This window comes from Populus nigra, chromosome 6 (assembly GCF_951802175.1).
Source record: "Populus nigra chromosome 6, ddPopNigr1.1, whole genome shotgun sequence".
In the NCBI taxonomy this organism is placed as follows: domain Eukaryota; kingdom Viridiplantae; phylum Streptophyta; class Magnoliopsida; order Malpighiales; family Salicaceae; genus Populus; species Populus nigra.
This window is the reverse complement of record NC_084857.1, coordinates 524,103-551,071: the sequence shown is the minus strand read 5'-3', so window position 1 is coordinate 551,071 and position 26,969 is coordinate 524,103. Positions and strand designations below refer to the sequence as shown.

The following is a 26,969-nucleotide window of genomic DNA, read 5'->3' as shown; positions in this document are numbered from 1 at the left end:
CCATTAAGTTTCAAGCAGTCATGTAGTACTAATATCATGAATTCTTCGAGTAAAATGTTCAGAAATTCTTGGATGAAATTTCAACAGGGCTTAAGGCCCAACATGAGCCAGACAGCCAGTTTCCACTTTCCACTGCTATCAACATGGAGCCAAATAAATGATATGAACAGAATTTTTTGATATGATAAAGGTCTCATAAGGCTGCACATCAAGGGTGTGCTCCAGCTATGATCTTCAGAGGTTTAAATCAGTGATCCAAAAAGTTAGCAATGATCAAGCTAACAAGCTAGCACCAACACTGTCTAACCCACATTACCTTTTGTACTCTAATAATTAACAGCGGAAAGCCAACTAAGTTTTCATGGTAGCACGAGGAAGATTAACCCAAGATCCAATTGCACATGACATATACAAGTGATCCCAAGAATTTGTTATAATGATGCCTCGGATAGGAGTTCAGGCACGGGTGCCGATTCCTCTAATTCAGGATCTGCGGCGGAGATCAAGGAAGCTGACTGAATCTTGCCAGCATGCTCCAGCCGCATCAAAATAACACCCCTGGAGAGAGATGAGAGAGGGAGAGAATGAATTTGACAGCAAACATTAACAAAATTACCATACAAGATTAGCCAAGTGGCCAAGAACCATTTATAGGATTAACTTAGATCAGTTTTCAGTTATCATATTTCAACCTTTAAATCATAAACATTATCCCTCAAAATTCAACCAAGGCACTTCGGTATTTTGTAGCTGAAAGCAAAATGGATAGTTTTCACATCCAGAATTTGTTGCAAACCTGCCTAGCAAGAACCTATAGAGCATATCAATTCTGGACCATCAACAATCAACTCCCTAACCAAAGGTGGTAAGAGACGAGATAATTTATTTTGGTTTCTTTTGGAAGAGAAATTCCTGAAGCAATGCAAATTTGATGTTTACAGGTGCATGGAAGAATATATTCCACTAGATCACATGGATAGACCCAGTCATTGTTGCTGTCAACAAATGAGCTTAGAAAATACTTCGGTATAAACAACTATACATACCTTGCAAAACGGGATTGTATTGAAATATCCCTAACTTTAATTCGATTGACAGTGCCACTTTGGCTTACAAGAACCACTTGCTCATCACTTTCCCCATCTTCTATAACAGAGAAAAAGAAGGGAGAAAATTAGCACAAAGATAAGAAAGAGCAAGCATAATCAATAGTATTATAAAAGCATCTACCCCAAACCACTATATAACAATACCTGTCAATGAAAAACCAACTGCAAAGACAGCTGCCAAGTGATCTTCCTCAAAGAACTTTAAGAAAAAACAGAGCAGAGGAAATGTCAAGCAGTAGAACAACTCTACAAGGCAACATTAAATGCTGCTAAAAGTTAAAACAATAGTATAACAGTCATGATACCTTATAACCAATTAGTCCAACTCTGTTCAAATGTGATTGCTTGAAGCTACCGAGGGGAACCCGCTTTCCATGACCACTCTCAGACACAAACAACAACCACGGACCAGTGCCCTTGTTGCTGTTGTGAAAAGACAATGAGAATCTTTGAAGTTGCAAAGAATTAAACATTCCACAATGTGAACCTCTTGCAAATACATAACATGGTGTTTTATTAGATGCTACACAAAGCAAACTCAGAGCAATTACTTATTCTCAGAATCTTTTGACGCCACCTCCAAGCCTTTCTGCAGGGAAGCTGGTATTATGTCCATGCTTGCTATCTTGTCACCTTCTCTTAGCCTCATGGCCACCCCACCCCTTGTATTTCTACCTAGAGCTCGAATCTGGGTTCAGAAAAATGGAGTCCAATTGGATAATAATATGACTTTGGTTAAAAGGAAAAAACTTCATACTGCAACAGATCGTGCAACAGCTCATAGCTTGAGGTTCATTGCTATGTATTGGTAAAGATCAAACAAGCAAAGCCATAGACTAGTCCTTCACAGAAAGTTAATGCATCTTAATGAGCTGGAAGCAACTTACTCAAGTAAGCCATGATCCGAACAACTTATGGTTTGCTTGGCAATAAAAAGCTTCATCACACATAAACCATTTGTACAAGAAAATTTATGAAACATTAATCTGGAAACTTGTTCTTGTGCATGCTCAAATGTACACAATTTTGACGCTACAGAGTGGATAGAAATGTCACTACAATGATTAGCAATATCAGTAATGACCATGCTAGATAATATAATAAAAATATGAATCTGAAACCGGTCTCAATTCATCTCAATATCAGAGGAAAAAAGTCATGTCAGCATAGAATAAATCATTTCACAACACTATCGGTTCTCAATCATTTTCAAGCCCTTTCTACTCCCACCTGCTTTCTGTAATTCTTCAAACTAATTTCTCCAATGGTGTACTATACTTCTGGAGTTGCCTTTGGCAACAAATGGAAGGAAAGAGAAAGAGGATGAAATATAGTGAAGGAGAAACATGTTCTTTCTTTGCCAGTATCAAGAGCTACAAGGGTGTGGTTCAAATGGCTTGAACATCATTAATTATAAGAGGAAGAAAAGCATAAGATAACTTACATTCTCACAGGAAGTGAGGATGACCATTCCTTTTTGTGAAGCCATGGCCACAAGATCACCATTTGTGCAACAGCGGACCCATTTTAGTTCATCGCCAGGAACCTGGCGGGTTAACATTTGAAATTTAAGAACATACTTTCATCAGGGAATTGGATGAAACTTGAATGCTAGAGCAGAATAGAATAGGACAAACCAACTGAATTGCTATGATTCCAGTTGAACGTATGGCTGAGAAAGTGTTCAAAGATACTTTCTTGATGTAGCCATTGACAGTAAGCATCAGTAGAAATTGATCTTCCACAAACTCGCTCACAGGAATAATGGAAGTTATTCTTTCACCATCAGATAAAGATAAGAACTGTCTCCAACAGGAAAGGGATACAAACTTGAGATGCTAGAGAATTCCATTAATAAGCAAAGGAGAAAAAACAGTTATTACCTGGATCAGTGGTGTGCCAGCAGCAGCCCTGGTGCATTCAGGGATTTTATATGCAGGAGCCGAGTATACTATTCCCTGATCACTGCAGATGCAACATGTCAAGTGTGCTCCAACCAATTATTATGACAGAACTTTTTTCTAATCCATTCAAGACACGGATCTATAGATTGTTGGAGCCTAATAAATAACAAAAGTACAAAGCAGAGCAGTACCTGAAATATAGCACACGGTCATGTGCATGACAGACAATGAAGTCAGACATTGCATCACTATCTCTCAACTTCCCAACAGATTTACCAATTGTTCCACGATTTTGAAGATTAAACGTGTTAGGCTTCATCCGCTTAACATAGCCCTTTTCACTAATTGCCTGAAAATTATATGAGAAGAAATTCTAGTCCAGCAAAAGAAAAAAAAATGCATAGATGGAAGGATATAAGCATAACAACCAGATATTAGTCACAAAGCCATCAGAAATTAGCAAAGCCAATTACCAGGAGCATTTCTTCATTTGGAATAACATCTATATCTTCAAGCTGACCACTATCAGAGTCCTCCAACATTGAACGCCTTGGATTGGAGAACTTATTTTTAAGCTCGACTGCTTCTTGTTCAATCAACTGGGAAAAAAAAATAGGATGAGGGAATTGGAGGATGAATCAGCGCCAAACATAGTGAATGGGGTCAAAATCAATGTTTTCACCATTGTTCTAACCCATAAAAAATGACTCAAAAACTACAACTGGCAAGAAAGCAAAAGCAAATAACCTTGTATAAACAAAAACAATGCATCTAAAACATTTCAGCTCACTTGCAAGAATCTCTAAAAGAAAAGGAAACAAACATAATTTACTGGAGTTTTTGTTACCTGCAATATATTTCCCCTGCTTGACAGTAGTTCCTCTAGCTTAGTTATTTGTTCCATCAATGATTTACTTTCTTCAACAAACTTTTTCGCCTGCACAATCAGAATTATATCTGCTTCACATGATACTGTTTGCAGAATTGTACCAGTATGGAATCTCATAGATAAACAAAATATAACCAAAGGCACAATAGTCACCTCAAGAAGGGTAAGCCTTCTTAGGCTTATGTCCAAAATAGCTTCAGCTTGTTTCTCAGACAGACTGAATTCTGCAATCCAGAATATGAAAAACAATAAGCTAAATGGACTAAAGTTTCTTCAAGCCAATAAAAGGCATGGATACCAGCAATTATCAAAAAGTCTAGAAAGCTTGTGCCCTAAGGTTAATAGAGACTCAGTACAGGTTAGAAACTTGGAAAGAAAAATATGCAAAGAATTTAAAAACTGGAGTTACTTAATTATGCTACCAAGATTCCTTGTACCATTATGCATGCAGTCATGTGTATCCCTAAATATATTCAGTATTCAAAACTGCTGTTTGTTTTAGGCTTTTAGCTTATTTTCATGGTTAGAAAATAAGCAAAATCCATGTAACTGAACATCTTCATTCTCGTTTTTTTTTTTTTTTGACAGAATAAGGGTTCCAAAAGCCTTTATCCCATTCATCTTTTTTTTTCTGGATTGCCAAAAAAAAGCCCAAGAAAAGTCCACATTATAGACAGACTAACACTCTCCACAAATGCAAGCATGTACCAGTGCTGTGAGGGGTCAATTTTAGATCAGTAGGAATGACAAGCATGATCTAAATCACACATTGAATTCAAGATAGAGAGAAAAGTAGCAAACATTTACAAGCACCAGAAATAATGAACTTGTTTGTATATGTGTGAACAAAGGACCAAACAACACCACAAAAATCAGAATTAATTGCATCAGCAAGATACATATAAAAAGCAAAGGCAACTTACCATTCCTTAGATCAGTGGATGCAATTGCATTGCTTGAAGCTTTTCTAATTATATCAACCACTCTATCCAAATTATCAAGCCCTGCCATGACGCCCTTAGAGCCCAGACAACAGCCATCAGTCAATAAAAAAAAGGAAATTTCACAAAATGAGCGGGCATCTCATGCAAGTGGTCAACCTACTCACTTTCTTTAATGCTGCTATCATATGAAAAAAGAGCCAAACTCAACTTATAAGGATTGGAAAAGTTTGGACCGAGCACACATGCATGCCTGGTTATACATGTGTGCACAAATGGAGGACAAATCAGGACATAGAGAGAGGAATAGGGTTGGAATAGCATGTTACAGCCAAAAGGCCTTTTATTTTGTCCAGTAAACTAAGAATTACCTTAACATACCTCGACAATATGTCTTCTCTTCTGTGCTTCAGAAAGCTTGAACATGGCACGCCGTTCTACAACAGAGCATCTGAAGTCTAAGAATGCCTGGTAAATGAAAAAAAGATGAAAAACTCTTCAGTTTCCAGACATTCTATGATGTCAACAATATTTTAGATTACAGAAAGAAATTTCAGAAAACAAAAAAATAGCTTTAGAAAAAATTAAAATAATGTGTTCTAATTTAAGAACAAATTGCTAAGGAATTTTGAATAAAACAATGTTTAAGTAGTCACCTGAAGCAACTCTTTCAGACCCATCTGTTTAGGTTGTCCATCAAGAATACTGTGACACAGCAAGTGATGCAAAATGCATTGATACACGACATTAGGCAAGAAAATTTATCAAATAAAAAGTTTAAGGAGAATAGTAAATTAGGCTAGAATATATGTGATATTACAGAAGTACAAAATCTTCAACAAGAGATGATGTAAGAATATATTACTGCTAAAACCATTCAAGAATTGCATCACAATACACCAAACAATATAGACATCTCTTGAAAATGTAATCCAACAGGTGTTTTGATAAATTTCAGAATTGTTTCAATATGCCATTTAAATTTCAGAAAATAATGTCCCCACAGTGAATCAGGGATAATTTCTTTTCTCCTTATATATTTTTTTCACATGGCAAAAATAATGGGAGTTTGAGTTTTGCACACAAGAGTGCAATTATAGTAATGGGTTTGTTATATTCACAGATATCACCAGCAGAATCTTCCACAACTCCATGCAAAAGGGTTATAAAGGTTAATACCCATGTCATGGTCATATGGATCATTTACTTGCACATGCATATAGCAAAATGAGAAAAGGAATGGGCTTGCGTGCAACAACTAACAAGAGGGGAAGTAACAGTAGAAAAAAAATGTGTTCACAACTTTCCTTTTGGTTTGTCTCCAAATACAGTTGCCAGGTCATCATCTTCAGAATCCTTCTAATACAGCATGAGATCATATGCCTACCATGCTGGTTTAAAAATTATGTTAATATTTCAGCCATAAGAGTGTAAGAATTCCAACCTGTTTGTTGATTATGTTACTCTAAAAGGTCCTATTTAATGGCATTTTTGTGTTTTTCTTTGCCTAATCATGTTTTTAATTTGTAATCTTTCAATATAGCCTTATTCTCCAGTTGGTTTAGAACTTCCATGGGCCCTAAATTAGAAAGTTTTCTGAAGTTATAGCTGCTTCTCATCATTTCATATCATGTCTGCCACTATAACATCACCATCCAAATGACAAGTTTTTTCATCAACTACAGAATAATGAACCATAAAATAGATTAACACGAGTAAAACTTCCGAAAGGGAGGGAAAAGAAAGCATGTAGTGCATAAAGGTTAAACATTTAAAACTGAAATAATTCACAAACCACAAAGTGAAAAGCAATATCAGATCTGCTAAATCAAAGCTAACTGCAGCAAAAAAACTGAATCTTGACTTTCTATTTAGATTCTGGATTCTAATATACTACTTACCCAACCATGTTGCAGCTAAAACTAGACTGAAGAGGAGTAAGACGATAGAGATTATTTAACACAATTGACGGATCTGCCCCCCGTTTCAGCTGTGTAGAGAAACAAAATAAATTAGTCAAAACATGAGCAACAGATGAATGTGGTCTGTGAGTTTACTTTACTGCAAAAACTGAGTTTCTCATACCTCAATGACTATACGCATGCCAGAACGATCACTTTCATCACGGATATCACTAATGCCATCCAAATTCTGCAGAAAGAATGGAAATAAAAAATTTGGTTACAACAACAAGACTTACACTTGTGATATGAATGATAAATTGGATCACTTTTGGCCAGTGAAAATCAACTTCCATCCTCCATGATCATATGTTATGAGATCATATTGGTTTTTAGAACTCATTAAGAGTTATACAGACTTATAATTGAAGCTGCAGTTGTTAATCATTGATTGTTGAATAGAAAGCAAGGAAATAAAGATGTCCACTATAAACCAAGCTAGACAAACACTTGTTATGCATTAAAAAGAGAAGGATAAATTATTATTATATACAGATATCAACTTGGTAAACCTCTTATATTACATTCTTTTCCGACAATACCTTATCCTCCACAAGTTCAGCAATTTTTTCCACCAGCGATGCTTTGTTGGTTTGATAAGGAATCTGTTTCAGTGGGAAAACATTAGACAAGTCTTGAAAATTTGAAAACAAGTATGTTCGACCAGTACCAGCAACAAACCAAAATATATAACCTCTTTTATGATAACAGCGTTTCTCTTTGTTTTCGAGTCAAGCAATTCAACATCTGTTTTTCCTCTGACTACGATACGTCCTTGCCCAGATCGATATGCGTCTAAGATCCTTAATCAAATATACAGATATCAAAATTCATAAATAAGCATAAATCACCTTGCTTAATTGGAGGAAGTAAACGTGAAATAAAAATTTAACATACCCTTGATTTCCCATGATAATTCCTCCAGTTGGAAAGTCAGGTCCAGGCATGTATTCTAACAACTCTTGCAGCTGTGGTGAAAAATGCAATACATAAGAAAACCTTCTGTGTCTCTGATGAGGATATAAGATATATGTGTGTACACACACAAATGCAAAGGAACCATAAAACTCTAGGATGATAAGCTTCATCATTACATGTGTGTCCAAAGGAGGTAAGAGAAGCAAAAATAAATAAATTCAGCAAGGCATAAATTTCCTTTGGCACTCTAATCATATGTCATATATCATATATACTTATAAATAGTGCAGTAAGTTGAAAAAAAAATGAGGATAAAAGAGGGCTTGTATTCAGTTGTATTCCCCATATACCCTATGTTCAAATTGTTTTAATTGGTCCATGTGTAAAAATAATTAAATTATTACTAAAGCCCAATTAGGAAAGGTAATCAAGTAAAAAAAATTAAATCCTTACCTATTCAATAAAGTCCAATTAGGAAAAGTAATTAATATCCTATCAAAAAAAGGAAAAGAAATTAAAGAGTGTATAATATGAATTTTGACGTTAAAGTTAAATATTTAAAGTTAAAAAAATTGGGTGGTAGAGCTTATAGTAATGGAAAGAACAATGAAATTAATTTTGGTATACTTTAAGATTGTTTATTTTTTAAAGTTAACAAAATTGTGTGGAAGAGCCTATAGTAATGAAAAGAGCAATGAAACTAATTTTGGTATACTTTGAGATTGTTTATTATTTCTAAAAATATTGAATAATGTTGCTAACAAAACTATATAGCTATGTATCATCATTTTAAGCAAAAATATTCTCTGATTTTGTAAAGTTCAAAAACATTTCTAATAAAAACATTATTAGTAATTAAATATTAAATTTATTATGTTGTAAAAATTTAGGTATTTTTTCCTTTAGCACATAAGCAAATAAATATATTTTGAGAAAATAAAGTGAATTATGTGCAAAGCACATACCATAAAAGCTAGTTCTTCAAAATATCCCGACGCTTTTTTGAAAAAAAAATTCTGGACTTTAAAACCTCAACTTGTTTACAATTTGGATGGCAAACAGATATTTGTATGTCATGCTTAGGGCAAGATGATAGAGAAACAGGACTCCTTGACATTACCTTTGATACATACCATCTGAAGTCTTGTTACTTTGATTAGTGCAAGTTAGCTTTAATGCATCCTAAACAAGCGCTTTTGAAGGGCTGGTCAACTAAGGGAATTGGGTTGACTCAATTCTTGAATGAAATGATAAAACCATGAATGAGAATCATTTTTATTTTAAAAATCAGAGGATTATACAACTAGGAAACACTAAAAAATTCTTTTTGGCAAAAGACTATTCCTTAACAAGTATGAAGTAGGAAGGCTGCCTTCATTGTCCATCAAATCCTACCAAAATATTTTAGACATGAACTGCACACAGAACCAGTAAATAACATGAAAAATGACAGACAAAGATATCATTGGATTTCACAAGAAAATAATTTCCAAGTGTTCCTAAGAAGTCTCAACTATCAAACCAAAAGGCTGAGGTTTAGAGCACTTACAGTGGCTTCTGGGTTGTGAATTAGGGCACATAACACATCCACCAGCTCTCCAAGATTATGAGGAGGAATTTTGGTTGCCATGCCAACCTGAAGAGCATGAAAGGATGTTACTTTGAGTTACTTAGCTGCAAAAACATATGCTAAGAGGATGAGAAAGAAGATGGAAAGCAAGAGCAACTACAGAAATCACTTTTTAGGGAAAATAAAAAGAAAAGCATTAAAATTACCGCAATCCCAGAAGAACCATTCAACAATAAAGTTGGAAGCCGAGTAGGAAAAAGTGAAGGTTCCTTTTGGGAATTGTCAAAGTTAGGGACAAAATCAACCTGCAAGAAATGCAATATAATGACTCAACACAATGTTGGGGACAAATTAAAACATGGAAACCATGTAAAAACATACAATAGAGAATAGCACTTACTGTATCTTGTTCGAGATCAGCCAAAAAAACTGCCTCTGTAAGTCCCTGCAAGAATTGTACACAAAATCAACTGCCTATACTTCAAGGCCATTGTTTCTTTAAGCATATAAACAAGAATATAGGAAATAATGAACAATAAGATTGTACCGCCAGTGAGTGCAAGCAACTAGAACAAGCACATGAGAATAATGTACCAAAAATGTATGTTTTGACCTCAGGATAAGACAATTGAACTGATGTAGTACATAATAAAATAAGAAGATGAGGCAGCGTATTAAAAGCTCAGATGTAACAAAAGTCTTGAGGACACCAAGTGAAATACAAGACATTGCGTGCATGAGTACACTTAAACATCAGACACAGATGAAACATGTCAAACTTCCTAACACAAATAAATATACATTGAGGTACATTTGCTAAAATGAAAATTAAGTCTTAAAACATACATCCAGCCTGCACTCTGTATAACGCATGGCGGCAGGAGGATCTGCATCAACCGAACCAAAATTCCCATGCCCTTGAATAAGAGGGCATCTCAGTGAGAAATCCTGAATAATAAAACCAATTGTAACTAGATAATTTCAAGTGATTAGGAGATAAACGGGCAGTTTCAGCAATCAAAACGCAAAGCAAATAGCAAAAAAAAAATCCCATTTTACCTGCGCCATTCGAACTAGTGCATCATAGACAGCAGTATCTCCATGGGGATGAAACTTGCCCAAAACCTAGAAAAAAAAATGAAACCCAAAACAAAATAATCAGATAATAAGTATCATTGGTTATAACAATTATTGAGAGCTTTATTCAACAACTAACCTCACCAACAACTCTAGCACATTTTTTAAACGGCTTTTTCGAAGAAAGCCCCAATTCATGCATTGCAAATCTATAAATTCAAAGGAAAAAACAAAAAAATTAAAAATTAAAAACCAACACCCGAAAATAACAAAACAAAGGAAAAGACAAAAGGGGGTCTCACAGAATCCTCCGGTGAACTGGTTTTAGCCCATCTCTAACATCGGGCAAGGCTCTACCAAGCAAAACAGACATAGCATAAGCCATATAGGCCTCAGTAGCCTCTTTATGAAGCTCCGTTTGAACAACCCGCCCATTTCCACCGCCTGGACTACCCCCATTCGGATCCTTCACTAACAGGCTCCCATTCTCACTATCATCAATTGGGGGTTCCTCACGGCGGCGAGATTGAACAACGGGACGGATGCGGGGGGAGGAGGAGAAGAAGCGGAGGTCGGAGACGGAGCGGTGGTGGAGGAAAGAGAAGTAACGGCGGGAAGGAGGAGGGAGACGGTGGAGAAGAGAGGAGAGACGGAGAGTGGAGGGGAGAGACATGGGGTTGCAAGAATTAGGGTTTAATCTTGTAAGAGAAGAGGGGTTCATGCCATGGAAGAAGAGGAAAGATTGGGAAAAGAAATGAAGGGTTTGGGTTTTTTTGGGGCTTTTTTTAGGGTTTAAGGATGTTTTTGTCTCTCCGAATGCGTTGGGGATTGTGCAAAGTTGTCTTTTTGTTGGGTTCTTGCGCGCCAAGTTGTTTTTGGATATTAGATTGTTTTAGTCCCTGATTTTGTAATGTGATTGTAACTTGGTTCCTTAGCTTTAAACGTTTACAAATTAGTATATGTTAGTAATGTTTTGGAGATTAATCTAGTAAAAGTATATTTTAATTAAAAATACATTAAAATATTTTTTTTAACTTTTTATGTAATTACATTAAAATAATTTAAAAACACTCAAAAATATATTAAATTAATATATTACTATTCATAACCTTATCTCTTTGAAAAATACCAAGTCCAGGCCTACATATCTTTGAAATATAATTATAATACCACATTTGGAGTTGATATGGAAAAAGACTAGGATAACATGCGGGGAGGATTGACTTAAAAGAATTTAAAAGATTAAAATTTTATTGTTTTTGTAAAAAAATCAATAAATCAAAAGTCAGGTTTTTATCTGAGTTTTTAACCTGGCCAGCCAAATTCTTTTATTTTTTTTATTTTTTCTTTAATTCACGAGTTAACTCATTAAGTTAGTTCAAGTTTTATAACCATATTATAACTTAACTCAAGTTGACCAAGTATAATCCTATTGATCTAGCAAATTAATTTATCATCATGTTGAAACTTAATTTAAAATAAATTTAGTATAAAATAATTTTAATTTAAAAAATTATTAAAATAATATTTTAATTGATACAAGCATCAACTTGAGTATGTCTGTTCAGGATTGTGGTTACGGTTCAAAGTGCTTTTCATTTAAAAATGTATTAAAATAATTTTTTTATTTTTTAAAAATTATTTTTTAGATTAGCATATCAAAATAATCATAAAAATACAAAGAATAATTAATTTTTAATTAAAAAAATTATTTTTTTAAAAAATACAAATTAAACCGTGTTTTTAAACGGTAGTTGCAAAAAGGTATATTTTTCATGTTCGTTGAATTTTGTTTTTTCTTAAAAAAAAAAAAAAGCAATGGCAAAATTGTTTTTTACACAAACACATCGATTCAAAGCGACCCCGGACAACACAAGACCAAACCCAACAGCCAACTCACTTTCTGCAAATATACCACAAGAACTTTTTGTCTTAACACAGACGTCCTCATATCCCCATCATTATCAACGAACATACCTCGAAAACACACACACACACAGAACACTATCCTCTTCACTTGATTCAATCTTATCTTACATTGGAAAGTAAGAAACTTTGTTGCCCATTTCACTTGTTTAATTCTTTTTTTTCAATTCACAGCAATTGTTAAAGAATCAAGAAAGAATGGCAATGGCAGCCTTCAAATCCACATCAAGAAGGGCAACAACAACAACAAGTGCAGCAACATCAGATAAAGAAACTTCAACAAAGCAGCACGCTTTACCAAGAAAAACAGTACCCTCAAGAAGATCAAGGAGTGTGAGTGCAGTCTCAAGATCCCATCTTGTTGATACTTGTTCAACAACAAGAACAACAGCAGAAGGAACAGCAACAGGGTCCACAGATTTCTTGATTAAAAGAGACAACCCGCTTTACTGGAGCAATGTTTCTCCACCTGGTAAAGAAGTCAGTGAAGTTGTGGCTGACAAGGAAGAGTCTAAGAGTGCACCCACAAAGCCGAATGCTGTTTGTGATAGTAGGAGAGGGAGATCCGTGTCAAGAAAGGCTGATGCTGGAAGAAACGTTTCTGGGATTGGTAGGAGTTTGTCTAGGGGTCCTGTTTCTAGAGGGAGGTCTGTGTCTCGGCCTCCTGGCTCTGGAGGCCATTTCGTGAATTCCGAGGTTTGGCTTTTGTTTTTCTGGAAAGCTTTTTTCTTTTCATTTTCAATTCATGAATAGCAAAGAAATGTTAGTTATTTACTCTGAAAGACTGGTTTCTTACTGATTCAATTCTGGAATTCAGTAGGATTTTGAAATTATTTGTTGTGAAAGGTTGGTTTTTATTGATTGAATTCGAGAGTAGCAAAGCATGTTTTGTTTATTGTTGGTTGTTGTTCTTGACAGAGTGATGCTGAACAAGAAGGGAGTTCGTTGATGAAATATATAAATGGGAGTGGTGGTTTGAGTGATGTGTCAAATGCTGGGAGAAATAGTGATTTAGCGAGAAGGAGTTATGATAGTAAATTTGAGAAGATGAGAAGTTCGCCCATGCGATCAGATGGATCTGCTGCAGATTTGGTATTGTCTCACGAAATGCTTTTATGTTTTTGGCATTGATAAATATGACTTGAATGAAGCTGTTTAGTTAAATGATATTTCCTGTTTTGTTTGTTTTTTCTTTCTAGCCTTCTTTGCCTTTTAGGAGCTGGGAAGATGGAGGTTTGGGAAGCTCATTTTCAGAAGCTGAAGAGAGAACTATCAAAGCAGTCTGTGAACAAATGCAGGTGAGATCTGAATGTTGTCATGTTTAATTGGTTTGGACATGAGTGATTTGGAGTTATTTATGTGTTAGTGTTCTAAATGGTTAATGCATGAGATTGTATGCAGACTTTTTATGTGAATGGTTCTGAAACATCAATGGATAAGATGCATGATCCTAATGTAATTTTGGTTATGACCTCATGTTGCAGTCATTCCAAGGGGATAATTTGGGAGATGGCACCTCTAGTCGAATATATGAAACTGTTCGGTCTGAAGTTAGACGTGCCATTGCTGACATCCAAAATGACTTAGAAAGTGTAAGTTCCCATGGTTCATGGGTGATAAATGTTTAGTTCTTATATGATTTCAGTTGTGCTGCTTTCATGCAGGATGTCCTTCCAAAAACAATTCTTTGATGTCTATTATAATGCTTTACTAGTTATGAATGCTTGACTTAAGTTTTGCCAACAAGTGTTGGCACACACTTATTTCAAGAGACCTTAGTTACCTGACCTGCTAACCTGGAACATGACATATTGCCTTGACTCTTTGGTCAGTAAGTTGGATATTTGATGCAAGGATGTTAAATTTCAGGAGCATCTGCTGGATTTTATGGTTCCATTGTTTTTCTTTTCTGGGAAAATGTGTTATAGGCTGTGTTCACTCTACCATGTCTTCTTTTTCTGTGCCTACATGGCTGTAGTCACCTGCTCTAATTGCTGGTTGGACATTTGATTGCAGTCTTCATATTTTATTGCTTGCTTCCATGTTTTATGCTTGTTCATGATTCACTCTGAACTTTGTTTTGAGTTCAGACTATCCGAAGGAGTAACACTACCGCTATTGCAATGGCCAACGTGACCGATATTCCTCCTGATCTAGTCAACCCAAGTGCAGTTGAATTAGTTTTGGACATCAGAAGAGAATATGCCAATAAGCTTGAGCAGGTAAGTTTTACTCACTTTCAGCTGAGATTGTGATTGAAAAGTCAGATTAACCATAGGCTTGCTTTCAGCTGAGATTGTGATTGAAAAGTCAGATTAACCATAGGCTTGCTTTCAGCTGAGATTGTGATTGAAAAGTTAGATTAACCATAGGAAATCATTATAAAGTTGCTAACCTTTGACATTTGCTCGATTTGAGCTGGTGTGTGTCAGATTCTGGTTTCAAATTAAGTTAGGGGAAACTTGACATGCATAGTTGATGCTTGTGTTTACAATGTGCTTCGTACCCACTGTAATACTGAGTGGAGTAAGGTTTTCTTCGAAGAAAATCTATGATTGTTTTGACTTGATGAAACTTATGTAGAGATGAATTTAAAAATGGTTGATGCATGTTTTCTACTTATTCTGCCACTTGATGAACACTTAAAAGCTCAAGAGAGGAGGGATGGGATTGGGGTAGGTTCTAGATTCAAATGTTAGAATTGACAATGACAGGAGGGGGTGGGGGTTGCTCTTGTTTCCTAGTTTTGATAAATAGGCACCGAGATCCATAATTTCTGTGATGTCATGTTTGTGGTGCTTTATGCTTATTCATTTCTCTTCTATAATTTAGTTGGATCAGACACCTGCAAATCAGATCTCTTTTTAACTTGCAGTCCCATGAACGGGCAAGGAAGCTTCGAGCAGACCTGGCTGTCGAGGAGCACCGTGGTTTAGAGCTTAGTAGAATCTTGAAGGAAGTGCTTCCACATCCCAGGACATCAAATGTGCAGAAACCCCGTGCTGGAAGAAAGGTACATCCTTTTTGTATTTTCACGTGTGCGGCTTTCATGCAAGTATATCTACATTAGATACATTAAAAAACACATTTAGTATTGATGTAGAACAGAAGGAGAAAACAGTTGAATATGTTTAGTTAGGGACAATATCCCACACACTCAGTCAATATCCTTCTGAATCCAAGTTTACATGTTCCGCATATGGTTGATATTCTAAAATATGGAACTTGATTATCCATGCTTTCAAGTAAAGAGACTAATTTTAATTTCTATCTTATCTGGTTATGATCTCTCTTGCTCTCTCCCCCTCCCCCTGAAGATCGTTGGCTTAGAGAGGTGGTTTTGATAATGATTTAAGCCATGTTTTTACTTTTCTGTTCATTCACATTAAGGTTCAGCCTCCACATGCTTAGCAGTTGGGAAGTTTCAATGTCATTAGCATATAGATGAGTGTTTTAACTGTTTTTTTGTTTGTGCTGCTCCGATGACAGTCCAGCATTGAAAGAAGGAAGGTGTCAAAACGATTAACAGATGAAGCCATGGCTTATTTTGATGAATGTGTGTCGCTGTCAACATTTGATAGCTCTGACTTCTCATCGCCAGAGGATCCACCAATAAGCTTTGTTGGTGTTTCTTCCCCTGTTGGTGATTGTGCATCCTTTTCCCAAGCAAGTTCTAACGCCGCAGCAAACTGCTATCCCAACAGTTTCACTACCAATAAACAGGTTTTTGCCTCTCAACATTCATATCTGTTATTTTTATTCTGAATAAATGTAGTTGGCTGAATCGGTGATTTATTTTCAAAAGATGCTGATGCCATCTCATTTTAAACTTAATTCCTTTTCTTCATGGAGGTGTTTGTTCTTCATGTCCTGCTCTTTGCTTTGTTTGTTTTATTTTTACTTCTAGAAAGAAAAAAAAAACCTGTAAGACAACGAGGCTGAAGTGGTAAAGGAGTATATAAGCACCCACATACATCGTGCACGTTATGTTAGAGGAACAAGAGTAGAATCATCCTGCCTTGCCTTTGTTTTCTGGTTTTTTTTCCCCTTCTAGAAAGGAAGGTTCAAGACAGTGAGGTTGAATATAAGCGTTCAGACACTCCATGCAATGTTATGTTGGAGAAACAAAAGTAGAATCTTAGCCTAGTAATAAATTATGTTAATGCTTTCAGGAATTGGTTAGTGCACATAGCCACAGTGCATCAGTGTTGTCAGCCACTGGAAGCAGCAAGGAGCCTACTCTAGATGAAGTCATTCTAAACAGCTCAGAAACACCATACAGTCAGAGGTTTCAGTTTTCTTTTGCACGCAAGCCAAATGATTCCATCGAAGTTCAGCAAGATATTAGGAAGTACGTCAAAAGCTTTGAGAAAGACATGGAAAAAACTGGCGTCAATTCAAAGATTTTAAGATCAAATCACTTCGATCTGGATGAATATAATTCGCAGGCCTCGAGGCAAAACTTTTTATTTGACACAGTGTTCCTTAATAACAGAATTCAGTCGGGTAGTATGCTACCATGTGATGGAGGCATGGGAGTTTCATTTTCGCCTTTTGCTGCCGTAATCTAAATGATGTGTTTAGATTCTTACAAATTCATTCTGACCATCTGGAATGTGGAGAACTTTTGTAAGCAATAGGGTTATAGTCTTTCAGACATGTGATTTATGTAGAAGGGCTGAGAGCCTGAGACCTCTAATTAGGGTCCCTAAACAAGCGTGTTGTATGAAAAAGGGTTCCTTCAAGCACGTTCTGCAGTTGCCTGTAAGCTCGTATTGTGATTTTAAGCATGCATGTTAAAAAAAAAGGGCCACCAGGTGGAGCATGTAATATTTGCATCATTTAATCTCATCCATCAAAATGATATTATATATAAAAATAAATCAAAAAAATTAAAAAAAATATATCACGAGTCGGGAATTTTTAAACTTAGTTAACTTGATTCAGCCCATATTTTACATACCATTTGTTTTGTATTTGATAACATGAATTGATTATTTATTTTTATTTTATTTAGATATATTTGGACTTTAAAATTGTATTTTCTATTAGATTTATTTAATATAATAAAACAGGAGCTTGTTTATTAGAGAAGGGGATAATTAAGATTTAATAATGATACAAGGTGTGAAAATTAGTGAAGCGACAAAAACAATAAAATTATTTCAATCTCAAAACAAGCTGAATGCTATGAATAAGAAAAGAGTGATGAAATTGGTAATTTTATAACAGATTTCATATTTTTTTTTCCCAGGTTGCCGTGTTCTTTCCAATGATAAAGAAAAAGAAAAAGAAAAAAAGAAAAACAACGATATAGGAACTGGCAATGATTTCTATTTATGCCTGCGTGCCATGGAGCGTGGACCGTGCGATCTTTGTTCCCTTGTCATGGTTCGTGTCCCAGTGGTTCTGTAGTAACAAGAACAAATACCAGGGGCATGAATTCAACTTTGACACCTCTGCGGAAATGTCCTCACTCACACGTCCCTTGTTATGGAGCGAGACACAGAAAGCTCACCAAAGTAACTGACACACAAAGCCAACCCATCAGCAGCAACAAAAACCAGTAAAAATCAAAATAAAAATGCAAATCACTGACATATCTCTTTCTTTAGCCCCTGCAGTCATTTTTATATTGAACAAGGAGATGGTTAGTTGTGGGAGAGAAGGAGAGATTCTCTCAAAAACAAACTTACTGTAGAGGCAGAAAATTTCTTATTGGTAGCATGGCTGCACGTATTAGCCAAGTGTTAGGCCTCAGATTTAACTCAAGGTTAAGTAACCCAGCTCAAAAATCCTTAACCCCGTGTTGGGTTATAAAGTTAACCCCCAAGAAACATGCTCTAGTCAATTGGCCTCTCCTCTCCTCTCCTCTCCTCCCCTGTCTTGGTTTTGCGTGTTATTTTATTACCTCTCACCTCCGCTTCTTCCCTTTCCACTGTCTCTCCTTGTTTTGGTAAACCACTTTTGGTTGCCAAAATACACTCCTTCCAATTCCCAAAGTCACAAAATCTCAACTGGAGTAGGAAAACAAGGGAGACCTCACGGGTTAATTAATATAGCATAGACCCATCTTTTTTCCTCTGACAACTCTTGCTTGCATTCCATCATATTTTGTGCTCTCACGTTGCCAAAAGAAGAAGTAAATGAAGAGGTCTTCATCTTGCTCCTCCTCCTCCTCCTCCTCATCTTCTTCTTCTTGTGTTGCCTCTGAAAGCATTCACAAACCAAAGGCCAAACGCATTAGAAAGAATCAAAAGAGCAATCAAGGCAAATCCCAGAATGCTGCTGCTAATAACAGTCATAACTCTGGCAAAAGAAGTTCCATTTATAGAGGAGTCACCAGGTACCAAAACCTTGCTCAAGTGTGATTTTTTTTCCGTTCCTGTGGGGTTTCAAATTTGCATGTGTGACATTGTTCGTTGATTGATCAAGAACAGACATAGATGGACAGGAAGGTTTGAAGCTCATCTTTGGGATAAGAGTTCATGGAACAGCATTCAAAACAAGAAGGGAAAACAAGGTGAATTTTGCTTAATTAATTAAAGATTAACGAAAACCAAGGAGATCTACAATCTTTTTTTATATATTTTTAATTATATATTTTTAATCCATCTTCTTACATGTTCTGACCATGTTTTAATCTTTAAAATCATCCCTGTCACTGCAACTTTCACATTCTGCTGCTTAGTTTATTTGGGTAAGCACTCCACCTTAATGATCTCAATCTATTTTTTTTATATATAATAATAAGAATTCCTTTTCATTTCCTTAAAACAAAATAAAGATTATGGGTCCTGATTGTGTGTAACACGTAGGTGCCTATGATAATGAGGAGGCAGCCGCACACACCTATGATCTTGCTGCCCTGAAGTACTGGGGGTCAGAGACAACCTTGAATTTTCCGGTAACCTCACATTGTTTCTTTGACTTCTTTTCAAGCTTTGACCATTATCAACATCCATGTACTTTCTTTTGGTGTTTTCTTTGAAATCGCCAAGTCACATTTTAAATTATTACATGGATCCGGCGCACGCATGTGGGCCATAACTTTCAAACTGTGTGTTTCGGATTTTGGTAGCTATGCGGTTATAATTTGAAATGAAAAGATTAATTTTTTCTTATAAATTATAGTTTTTTCTTAATTAAGTTGTAGTTTTTAGTGGTATAGATGTAAAATTTTACGTTTAATCAATAAAACTAAACGGGATTAAAGGTGTGATTGGAGCAAAACACGATTTCAAAGCCTATTTTGAATATTAATTGGTGATGATGATGATGATGCAGATAGAAACATACACAAAAGAGATCGAAGAGATGCAAAAGGTGACTAAAGAAGAGTACTTGGCATCTCTTAGACGGCAAAGCAGTGGATTCTCTAGAGGAGTCTCCAAATACCGTGGGGTGGCTAGGTAAATGCCGCCTTTCTCTTCCACTTTATTTCACTACTTGATTTTTGGGCATTGGTTATAATCAAAATGACTGGCCTGGCTTGAAACTTGACAGGCATCATCATAATGGCCGATGGGAAGCTAGAATTGGACGAGTTTATGGGAATAAGTATCTCTACCTTGGAACTTACAGTACGCTCCTCTCCCTCATTTTACTGTGACCATGGAAACTATACCTTCTTAGCATGAGATAGTAACGATTTGCTGTTTTTCTTGGATATGGAGAATATTGCATGAATGTATGTGTACTTTAGGAAGAATACAACTTGGCTTTTGACTTTGTTTTTTTCTCCAAAGTTTTCCCAGATTGGAAAATTTGGTTTGAGATTTGACTGCAAAAATTATTATTATTATTTTTTATTTATCTCGACTCAAATTGACAAGCTCTAGCGATCTTGAAGAAACTTTTAGAAAGACGGATTTCTTTTGGATGAGTCGAATGGGGGAGTCCCGTTTTGGATTTGCATTAGAAGCAGGGTAGGAGGGGCAACTTTTATGCTGGCTAGATGCCAAATTCAAAGCTGTCAGTGTGAGTCCACTCAAGCTAACGTGGCACAAACCCTTTTCTCATGCTGTCAAAATGGCAGGTTCTGTGATAAAAATGTTTGTGAGGGACTAAATTGGAAACAAACTTTAAGGTTAGATGTCTTTGAACTGTTTTTCAGTTTACAGTAGGAGCACCTGCAAATGCGCCAGTGCCCAGGATTAGATTACCGTTTTAGATGCTAAAAAGGATTAGAATTTTAGATCACCATGCCACTCCGATTACTAAATTAGTATAAGATGTGACGCCCACAATTCAATTTCCATCAGTAGGTCCGGTGACACGCCCTTCCCATGACAAAAAAGGGCGTGGGCGTGTCAGTTTTGTCAAAAACCCTAGATCTTAATCTTTTTGCTTGCAAAAGCCTGGGGCATTCCATCGCTAGTGCAGGGACCAATGCTAGGGTTCATCAAGAAAATTGTGGGGTGCATCCTTAGGCTTGAACATATACTGCAGGGTAAGGCTAATATGCCCACAAATTAGGCATTAACTAGCCACCTTAGTGGCCCTTGTTAATGGTGTCGGCCTCTGGTGACCCCCATGGCAGGCCTAGATTGCTTATTAACTAGGAGAAACGGCAGTCGAAGGCGGATTGATGGTGGCGGCCTTAAAGTCAGAACAATTTCATTTTGTCTCTTTGCATTAGAAGGGAATACATGGCCACATGGGTGAGGTAGCTTTCACACCATTTTTGGTGCAAGAGTTGGGGTAAACTATTTCTTGCCCTTATAGATTCAGAGACTTTCCACTCTGGTCCTTGTAGTTTAAGATCACTCAGTTTTAATCTTTGTAGTTTCCAAGGATTTCCAATGCGGTCCCTGGAAGTTAAATAGCCAGCACAAGCTAAAATCACTCTAGGCCCTCCTTTTTGAATTCTCTTACTGGGATCTGTGAATTTTTGTGGGATGTTATTGACATGCATGGGAGTGTGGAAGGAAAAGAAGGGGGAGATGGGCATTTTGTTAGGTTTAGGTAGATACATCATGGCTATATGCCAAGGTTTGAACTCTTTCAAAACTGCAAGATTAAAATTGGGAAATTCAAACTACAAGGGCTGAAATGGAATGCTGACAAATCTATAAGGGCTAAAATAAACTTTTCCCTTGGTAGTAACCAAAAAAGCATCACCAGAAAGAGGATCGATCACCTAGAGAACCCCATCAAAAAATTTTCAAAAAGAGAAAAAGGCTAGGTGGTGTGGAGCATTACATGCTTGGAAATGGACAATCTTTTTGGTTGAAGAACTTTGAAGTACGGCTGATTCTTGATGCTGCACTTGTCTAAGTAGCGAGGTCTTCTTCAGAGACTAGCTAGGGCACGATCAAGGGAACCATCTCGGTTAGCTGTGTTGCTTGGTATATTTTTTTAGTACTTCAAAAGTGAGATTTGAATGCAATTATTAATTAAAATACTATGCAGCAAGCATGTGAATTCCCAATCTAGCTTTATTATTTAAAGCAACCAACCTCGATTTATTCTGTATCATAAAGCTACTTTTCTTCTCGCATATCCTTAATTTATTGATTGCTTGATTAATTAATTCACTAATCAGATTTTGTTTGTCTACTTTTTGTTTGTTAATTCCGTAAAGATACACAAGAAGAGGCAGCGGCAGCGTATGATATGGCGGCGATACAGTATAGAGGAGCAAATGCAGTGACCAATTTTGATGTTAGCAATTACATAGAACGGTTGAGGAAGAAAGGCATCCCTATAGACCGAATCCTCCAAGAACAACAACTTCTTAACAACTCGGTAGATTCCAGCGTGGAAGTGGAAGTTGAACAACCAACACCACCACCACAACAACAAGAGGAACAAGAACAAAAGATAGTCTCGTCGTCTTCGCAACTTCAATGTTCACAGCTAAATTCAAGCTTGGATGGCACGCCTCCTATGGTAATTATGGACACTATTGAAGAGCACGAGCTAGCATGGAGCTTTTGTATGGATTCAGGATTGAGCCTCACAATGCCTGATCTTCCTCTCGAAAATTCCTGCGAGTTACCGGACTTGTTCGATCATACAGGGTTTGAGGACAACATTGACTTGATATTCGATGCATGTTGCTATGGAAAGGAGGCCAATCCTGCTGGCTACACATTCGAAGATAATAGCACAGGAGGAGTTGAAGAGGTTGGTGTTACAAGGAGCATTGACGAGGAAAGTGAAAGTGGGAAGGACAGGTTGTCGTCTGATTCTGTCTCAAATTCTCCAACCAGTTCAACAACCACCTCTGTTTCTTGTAACTATTCTGTTTGAGTGTTTCTTGGACTTCCAAGGCCGGGGATTGTTAAGGTTTGTTTAGATTTTGTTTTGTTGGGTTCTGTTGTGGGTGGATGGATGGATGGATGGATGGGGAGAAAAAAAGAAGAAGAAGAGGATCAAAATATCCTTGGTTTTTCATTTTTCATGTTTGTTTTCTCTTAATTACTTTAAAAGAAAATATGAGTTAAAAAGTGAAAAAAAAAAGTTTCAATAATATTTTTTCCATCTTCGATTTTCTGAGCTGATTTTTCTCTTTGTAAACTTCAGGGAGGAATATGGCTGGTCTCTCTGTTAAAGTATAGCTACTCACTGAAAATACTCTAAATAACATTCTAAAATCTCTCAGTAATTACTCCTTTAAAAATTCCTGGTAATTTCTTGCTATTTTTCTAATACACCACAATCCCGAAAAGAAATTCCATGACATATAATTTTCTATATCAATTAAAATTCAACAAAATCTTCACCTTCTAGTAATTACTTGAACAATTTCACGAGCATCTATCCACCTAGATTAGCCTAGTGAAAAGGGCAAGATGAGATTCAAACAAAGATCTTTATTCTGAGATCCTCATCATCTAAATGACTTGAATTTATCAAATAAGATAAACGAAAATTATTCTTATGGACAAAAAATGATAAGCCCATGGTCCTGGATCGGGCTCTAAGCAAACCACCCAAAATCCATACTTGTAGTGGTTGGGGTAGGAAATTTGTAAATAGTTAAGGAGGAAAAGGATGAGAATGATCGAGTGGCTTCAAGCTATGTATAATGCTCGCACACAGTGGGCACCAGTTTATTTTCGTAACACCTTCTTTGCTGCCCTTTCTTCAAATCATGGCATCAGCTCCTTCTTTGATGGGTTTGTGAATCAACAGACCACAATACCTTTGTTCTTTAAACAGTATGAACTTGCGCTCGAACATTCTCTGTAAAAGGAAATAGAAGCAGCCTACGATACAATTTGCACCGCTCCTGTACTTAGGACGCCATCGCCAATGGAACAACAGGCTGCAAATATTTATACCAAGGAAGTATTCGCAAAGTTTCAGGAAGAACTAGTTGAAGCTTTTGTATATACAGCAAATAAGCTTGAGCGAGATGGGATGGCCACCAAGTACAGGGTTGCAAAATATTAGCATAATGACAGGGCATACATAGTGACGTTGAGAACATCTGAGATGCAAGCAAGTTGTAGCTGCCAGATGTTTGAATATTGTGACGTTCTTTGCAGACATATATTGACTGTCTTCACTGTAACAAACGTTCTTACCCTTCCGTCCCATTACATATTGAAGCGATGGACAAGGAATGCAAAAACTTGGATTGGGTCAGAGGAACAGAGTGCAGATTCACAAGGTCTTGATACTCTGACCTCTCGCTTTAACAATCTGTGCCATGAAGCTATTAAATATGTAGAGGAAGGTGCAATTGCCATTGAGACTTGCAATGCAGCGACAAGTAATTTAAAAGAGGGTGGAAAAAAGATTGCTTCTGTGAAGAAAAGCGTTGTTAAAGTCACACCTCCTAGCTCGCATGGTAGTGGAAATAGTCAAGAAGAAAACAACAAGAAAACCCCGTCACTACTCCTCGTGAAATGATCCCGTCATTGTGGCCTTGGCAGAATGCTATGCCACCTCGGTTTAATCTTAATGATGGGTCCATGACTTGGGTCATTGAAAATAAGACTTTGACACCACTGTTGAAGTGGCTCCCATCAACTTGAAGGTATTCTCGTCTTCTCTTTTAATGAGCTCTTGACTTTTGTAAACTTAACCATTACATTGTTTTTCAGAATTTCTCTCTAGCCATCTTTATTTGCTTGAAATTGATGCCAATTGTGTTATTTGGAAGCACCCCACCCGCTTCTTCTGCACAAGGCTTGCATATTATTTCACAGTTGTAGCTATGTCCAATGAAGTTTTAACTGTTATCTAGTTCATTTTGCTCCCGCATATGCTCTCAAATTAACTAACCACGGTGTGATGCATTCATTTTTATTATTTTAGCATTTTCAATTTTATTTGTGCATGCTATAACCTACCAATTATCTCAATGGTCACTGCTCTCTTTGCAAGATTATGGTAAAAATCCATCAGGGGAGACAGAGGTATAGTTCAGGTTAACCAAGGTCACACTGCAGCCTATGTTGAGATCCATGGCCTACATTAGCCAGCATCTCTCAACTCCGGCTAATCGAGTTGCTGTCATGAATCTGAAGGTACAAAACCAGATTGTATTATAATTGTTTGTGAAAACTTGGTAAAACAGTAAGGCTAAATACTGTGTCAGATTGTATTTTTTTAGTACTCCCTCAAAATTCTTGATATTATGGTCTGCATAGATTCATTTGATACACGCATTTCTTTTGTATAAAATCAGTTTCACACTTCTCTGATTAAAAAAATTGTATAACAAAAATACATGTGAGCTCAAGCTGCTAGCAGCATCCTCTATAGAAAATCTCTTTGATATGCTATATGCGGCACAACTTTGACACGGGCTTTCTCTCTTTGGTTGCTTCTCCTTTCGATGAACCATCATGTTAATTTTTCATTTCACGTAACATCTCAAATGAGTAGTATTGCATCATCTGGTCACTTGAAAGTTTTAGTCTTTTGTTTGTCCTACAAACCACTTGGAAAAGCTGAGACAGACAATTATGCATGCAAGGCTTGATTTTTTTTCTTTTCTTTTCAACTCATTATTGTTTTGCTTATTTTTTCCAGCTCCAGGATACCAAGACAGCAACTGGAGAAACAGGGGTAATATTTCAGGTTTATAGAGATACACTTGGTTCCATTTTGACATCAATGTCATGCACTCGTGACCAGCTATGAGAACTGTAAGCGTATTCATATGGATTCTAAGATTTTGTTACTCATTGAATAATTAGCAAGATCTTTTGACGTGTTTTTGAAAATGTCTTTTCAATGTGGCGTGAAGAAATAATGTGTGGTGACATGCATGTCTGTAATCCCTGCAGGTTTTTTGCAGCAGCTTCATTCTACTTTGTCTCTGTAAGCAAGAGTTGTATAATCTGTTAGAATTCCTTTGGGTGAGCTGAGCCCGAAATAGATCCAGGCTTCCAGCTGCAACGGGAGAGCTAGCAGGAGTGGATGCGTGCTCTTTCTGGTCTGGTAACCATTTGATCATATTTTATTTTCCCACACGGGCAGCCCGCCAACAATGTACATTGCTACACAAATCACTATCACGATACTGATGAAAAGGGCATATTAGAACACACGAGGCTTGTAGCTCAGTGGCCTTGGCAGGCTTTGTCCTGTCTGAGTGTCCTGGTTCGAGCTCTCGTATGTACCCAGCACTTGAGGGTTTAACTGTTGTGGTTAATTCGTGTGACTTGTTCCGTTCCCGTTCCAGGTTCGACTCTCTATGTATACACCTGTCACCCCCGCGGTGCCTTACCTGCTCCTGGGCTTGCAGAATGTCCAGCGGACCGTGAGGAATAGCCGTGGTGTGCGTAAGCTGGCCCGGACACCCCATGTAAATCAAAAAAAAAAAAGGGCATATTAGAACACGATACTGATGAAAAGGGCATATTCGAAGATCACGATGCTGATTACTGGGGCATGTGAAGTGGAGACTAGTCATTGTTGGAACATTAAGGAGACAATAGTACTGATTCCTGCATGAGAAGCTCCTTAAGTCACAATTCAATTTCAGTTCATACTGTTCAGGTCTTGCCCACTTCACCGCTCGCACTTGCCACCAAATGCTGGCTCATGCCTGAAGTGCGAACTTGTTTGTTTTTGTGGTTTTTAAAAGTGTATTTGTTTTAAAAAATATTAAATTATTTTTTTTAATTATTTTAATATGCTAATATAAAAAAAATCTAAAAAAAATCATTATAATATATATTTAAACGAGAAGTATTTTTAAAAACTATTTAAAAAAATTATTATGCATCACACTATCAAAACAAATAATAAAACTAGAAGTAAAAACTGATAATAATTGTATAATAGATGTTATAGCTAAAGTAGAACTTTTTTTTTTTTGTTGCTAATCTGGAACCTCATTCAAATTGTGTTTTTATTTTAAATCATTTTATACATTAATTCAATTTAATTTAGGTGATTCAATAATTAACTTATGATTCATTTACTTGATTAAATCTAAGTGATTTCTAAGTCATGTCAACTTTAATAATTTTTTATTTTATTTTTATTCAAAATAATGTTATGCTGTAATTGATCACATAGTGATTAAGGGAGAAACAAAACCATCTAATCACTAATTTGTTTATAAATTCTCTTTTTCTAAAAAAAAAACTGTTAATTTTAATTAATCACTACAAAAACTTTTATATATATATATATATATATATATATATATATATATATATTTGTGTTTACCAAGCATTCCTTAGATTAAGCTTCATGGATT

The 26,969-nt window shown here is 36.4% G+C and overlaps 3 protein-coding genes and 1 pseudogene across 4 annotated transcripts; 3 read left to right on the top strand and 1 right to left on the bottom strand.

Annotated features, from left to right (window-relative positions):
• Window positions 1-23: 23 nt before the first annotated feature.
• Window positions 24-11,193, bottom strand: LOC133697558 (DNA gyrase subunit A, chloroplastic/mitochondrial). Its single transcript, XM_062120196.1, has 27 exons — window positions 10,672-11,193; window positions 10,509-10,578; window positions 10,352-10,417; window positions 10,139-10,240; window positions 9,693-9,737; window positions 9,499-9,597; window positions 9,272-9,358; window positions 7,702-7,772; window positions 7,499-7,607; window positions 7,347-7,409; window positions 6,929-6,994; window positions 6,745-6,833; window positions 5,500-5,548; window positions 5,225-5,311; window positions 4,826-4,919; window positions 4,056-4,126; window positions 3,861-3,950; window positions 3,487-3,612; window positions 3,205-3,362; window positions 2,993-3,074; window positions 2,747-2,911; window positions 2,554-2,655; window positions 1,661-1,797; window positions 1,415-1,532; window positions 1,254-1,308; window positions 1,047-1,146; window positions 24-558 (listed from the first exon to the last, which is right to left on the bottom strand). The coding sequence occupies exons 1-27, from the start codon at window positions 11,088-11,090 to the stop codon at window positions 432-434; spliced, it is 2,847 nt and encodes a 948-aa protein (XP_061976180.1). The 5' UTR covers window positions 11,091-11,193; the 3' UTR covers window positions 24-431.
• Window positions 11,194-12,232: 1,039 nt separating this feature from the next.
• On the top strand, window positions 12,233-17,043 carry LOC133695655 (uncharacterized). The gene is made up of 8 exons (XM_062117569.1): window positions 12,233-12,991; window positions 13,214-13,387; window positions 13,495-13,593; window positions 13,780-13,887; window positions 14,386-14,517; window positions 15,171-15,308; window positions 15,785-16,018; window positions 16,468-17,043. Exons 1-8 carry the CDS (start codon window positions 12,494-12,496, stop codon window positions 16,864-16,866), a joined length of 1,782 nt encoding a protein of 593 aa, XP_061973553.1. The 5' UTR covers window positions 12,233-12,493; the 3' UTR covers window positions 16,867-17,043.
• A 1,074-nt stretch (window positions 17,044-18,117) lies between these two features.
• On the top strand, window positions 18,118-22,795 carry LOC133695656 (ethylene-responsive transcription factor WRI1-like). Of its 2 annotated transcripts, XM_062117571.1 has the most exons (7): window positions 18,118-18,641; window positions 18,736-18,818; window positions 18,987-18,995; window positions 19,114-19,202; window positions 19,583-19,707; window positions 19,802-19,878; window positions 21,882-22,795. In XM_062117571.1, the coding sequence occupies exons 1-7, from the start codon at window positions 18,442-18,444 to the stop codon at window positions 22,550-22,552; spliced, it is 1,254 nt and encodes a 417-aa protein (XP_061973555.1). In that variant the 5' UTR covers window positions 18,118-18,441; the 3' UTR covers window positions 22,553-22,795. The 2 variants fall into 2 exon arrangements, with proteins under 2 accessions (XP_061973555.1, XP_061973556.1); XM_062117572.1 differs by lacking the exon at window positions 18,987-18,995.
• A 501-nt stretch (window positions 22,796-23,296) lies between these two features.
• LOC133696408 (protein FAR1-RELATED SEQUENCE 3-like) lies at window positions 23,297-24,160 on the top strand (annotated as a pseudogene).
• Window positions 24,161-26,969: the final 2,809 nt, after the last annotated feature.

Coding starts and splice junctions, on each gene's coding strand:
- LOC133697558 (XM_062120196.1), bottom strand. CDS start 11,090: ATGAACCCCTCTTCTCTTACAAGATTAAACCCTAATTCTTGCAACCCC. Junction 2,656..2,746: donor GAATCATAGCAATTCAGTTG/GTTTGTCCTATT, acceptor TTAACCCGCCAG/GTTCCTGGCGATGAACTAAA. Junction 1,309..1,414: donor TTGGACTAATTGGTTATAAG/GTATCATGACTG, acceptor TTTTTCTTAAAG/TTCTTTGAGGAAGATCACTT.
- LOC133695655 (XM_062117569.1), top strand. CDS start 12,494: ATGGCAATGGCAGCCTTCAAATCCACATCAAGAAGGGCAACAACAACA. Junction 12,992..13,213: donor GCCATTTCGTGAATTCCGAG/GTTTGGCTTTTG, acceptor TGTTCTTGACAG/AGTGATGCTGAACAAGAAGG. Junction 13,594..13,779: donor CAGTCTGTGAACAAATGCAG/GTGAGATCTGAA, acceptor CTCATGTTGCAG/TCATTCCAAGGGGATAATTT.
- LOC133695656 (XM_062117571.1), top strand. CDS start 18,442: ATGAAGAGGTCTTCATCTTGCTCCTCCTCCTCCTCCTCCTCATCTTCT. Junction 18,642..18,735: donor ATTTATAGAGGAGTCACCAG/GTACCAAAACCT, acceptor GATCAAGAACAG/ACATAGATGGACAGGAAGGT. Junction 19,879..21,881: donor TCTCTACCTTGGAACTTACA/GTACGCTCCTCT, acceptor AATTCCGTAAAG/ATACACAAGAAGAGGCAGCG.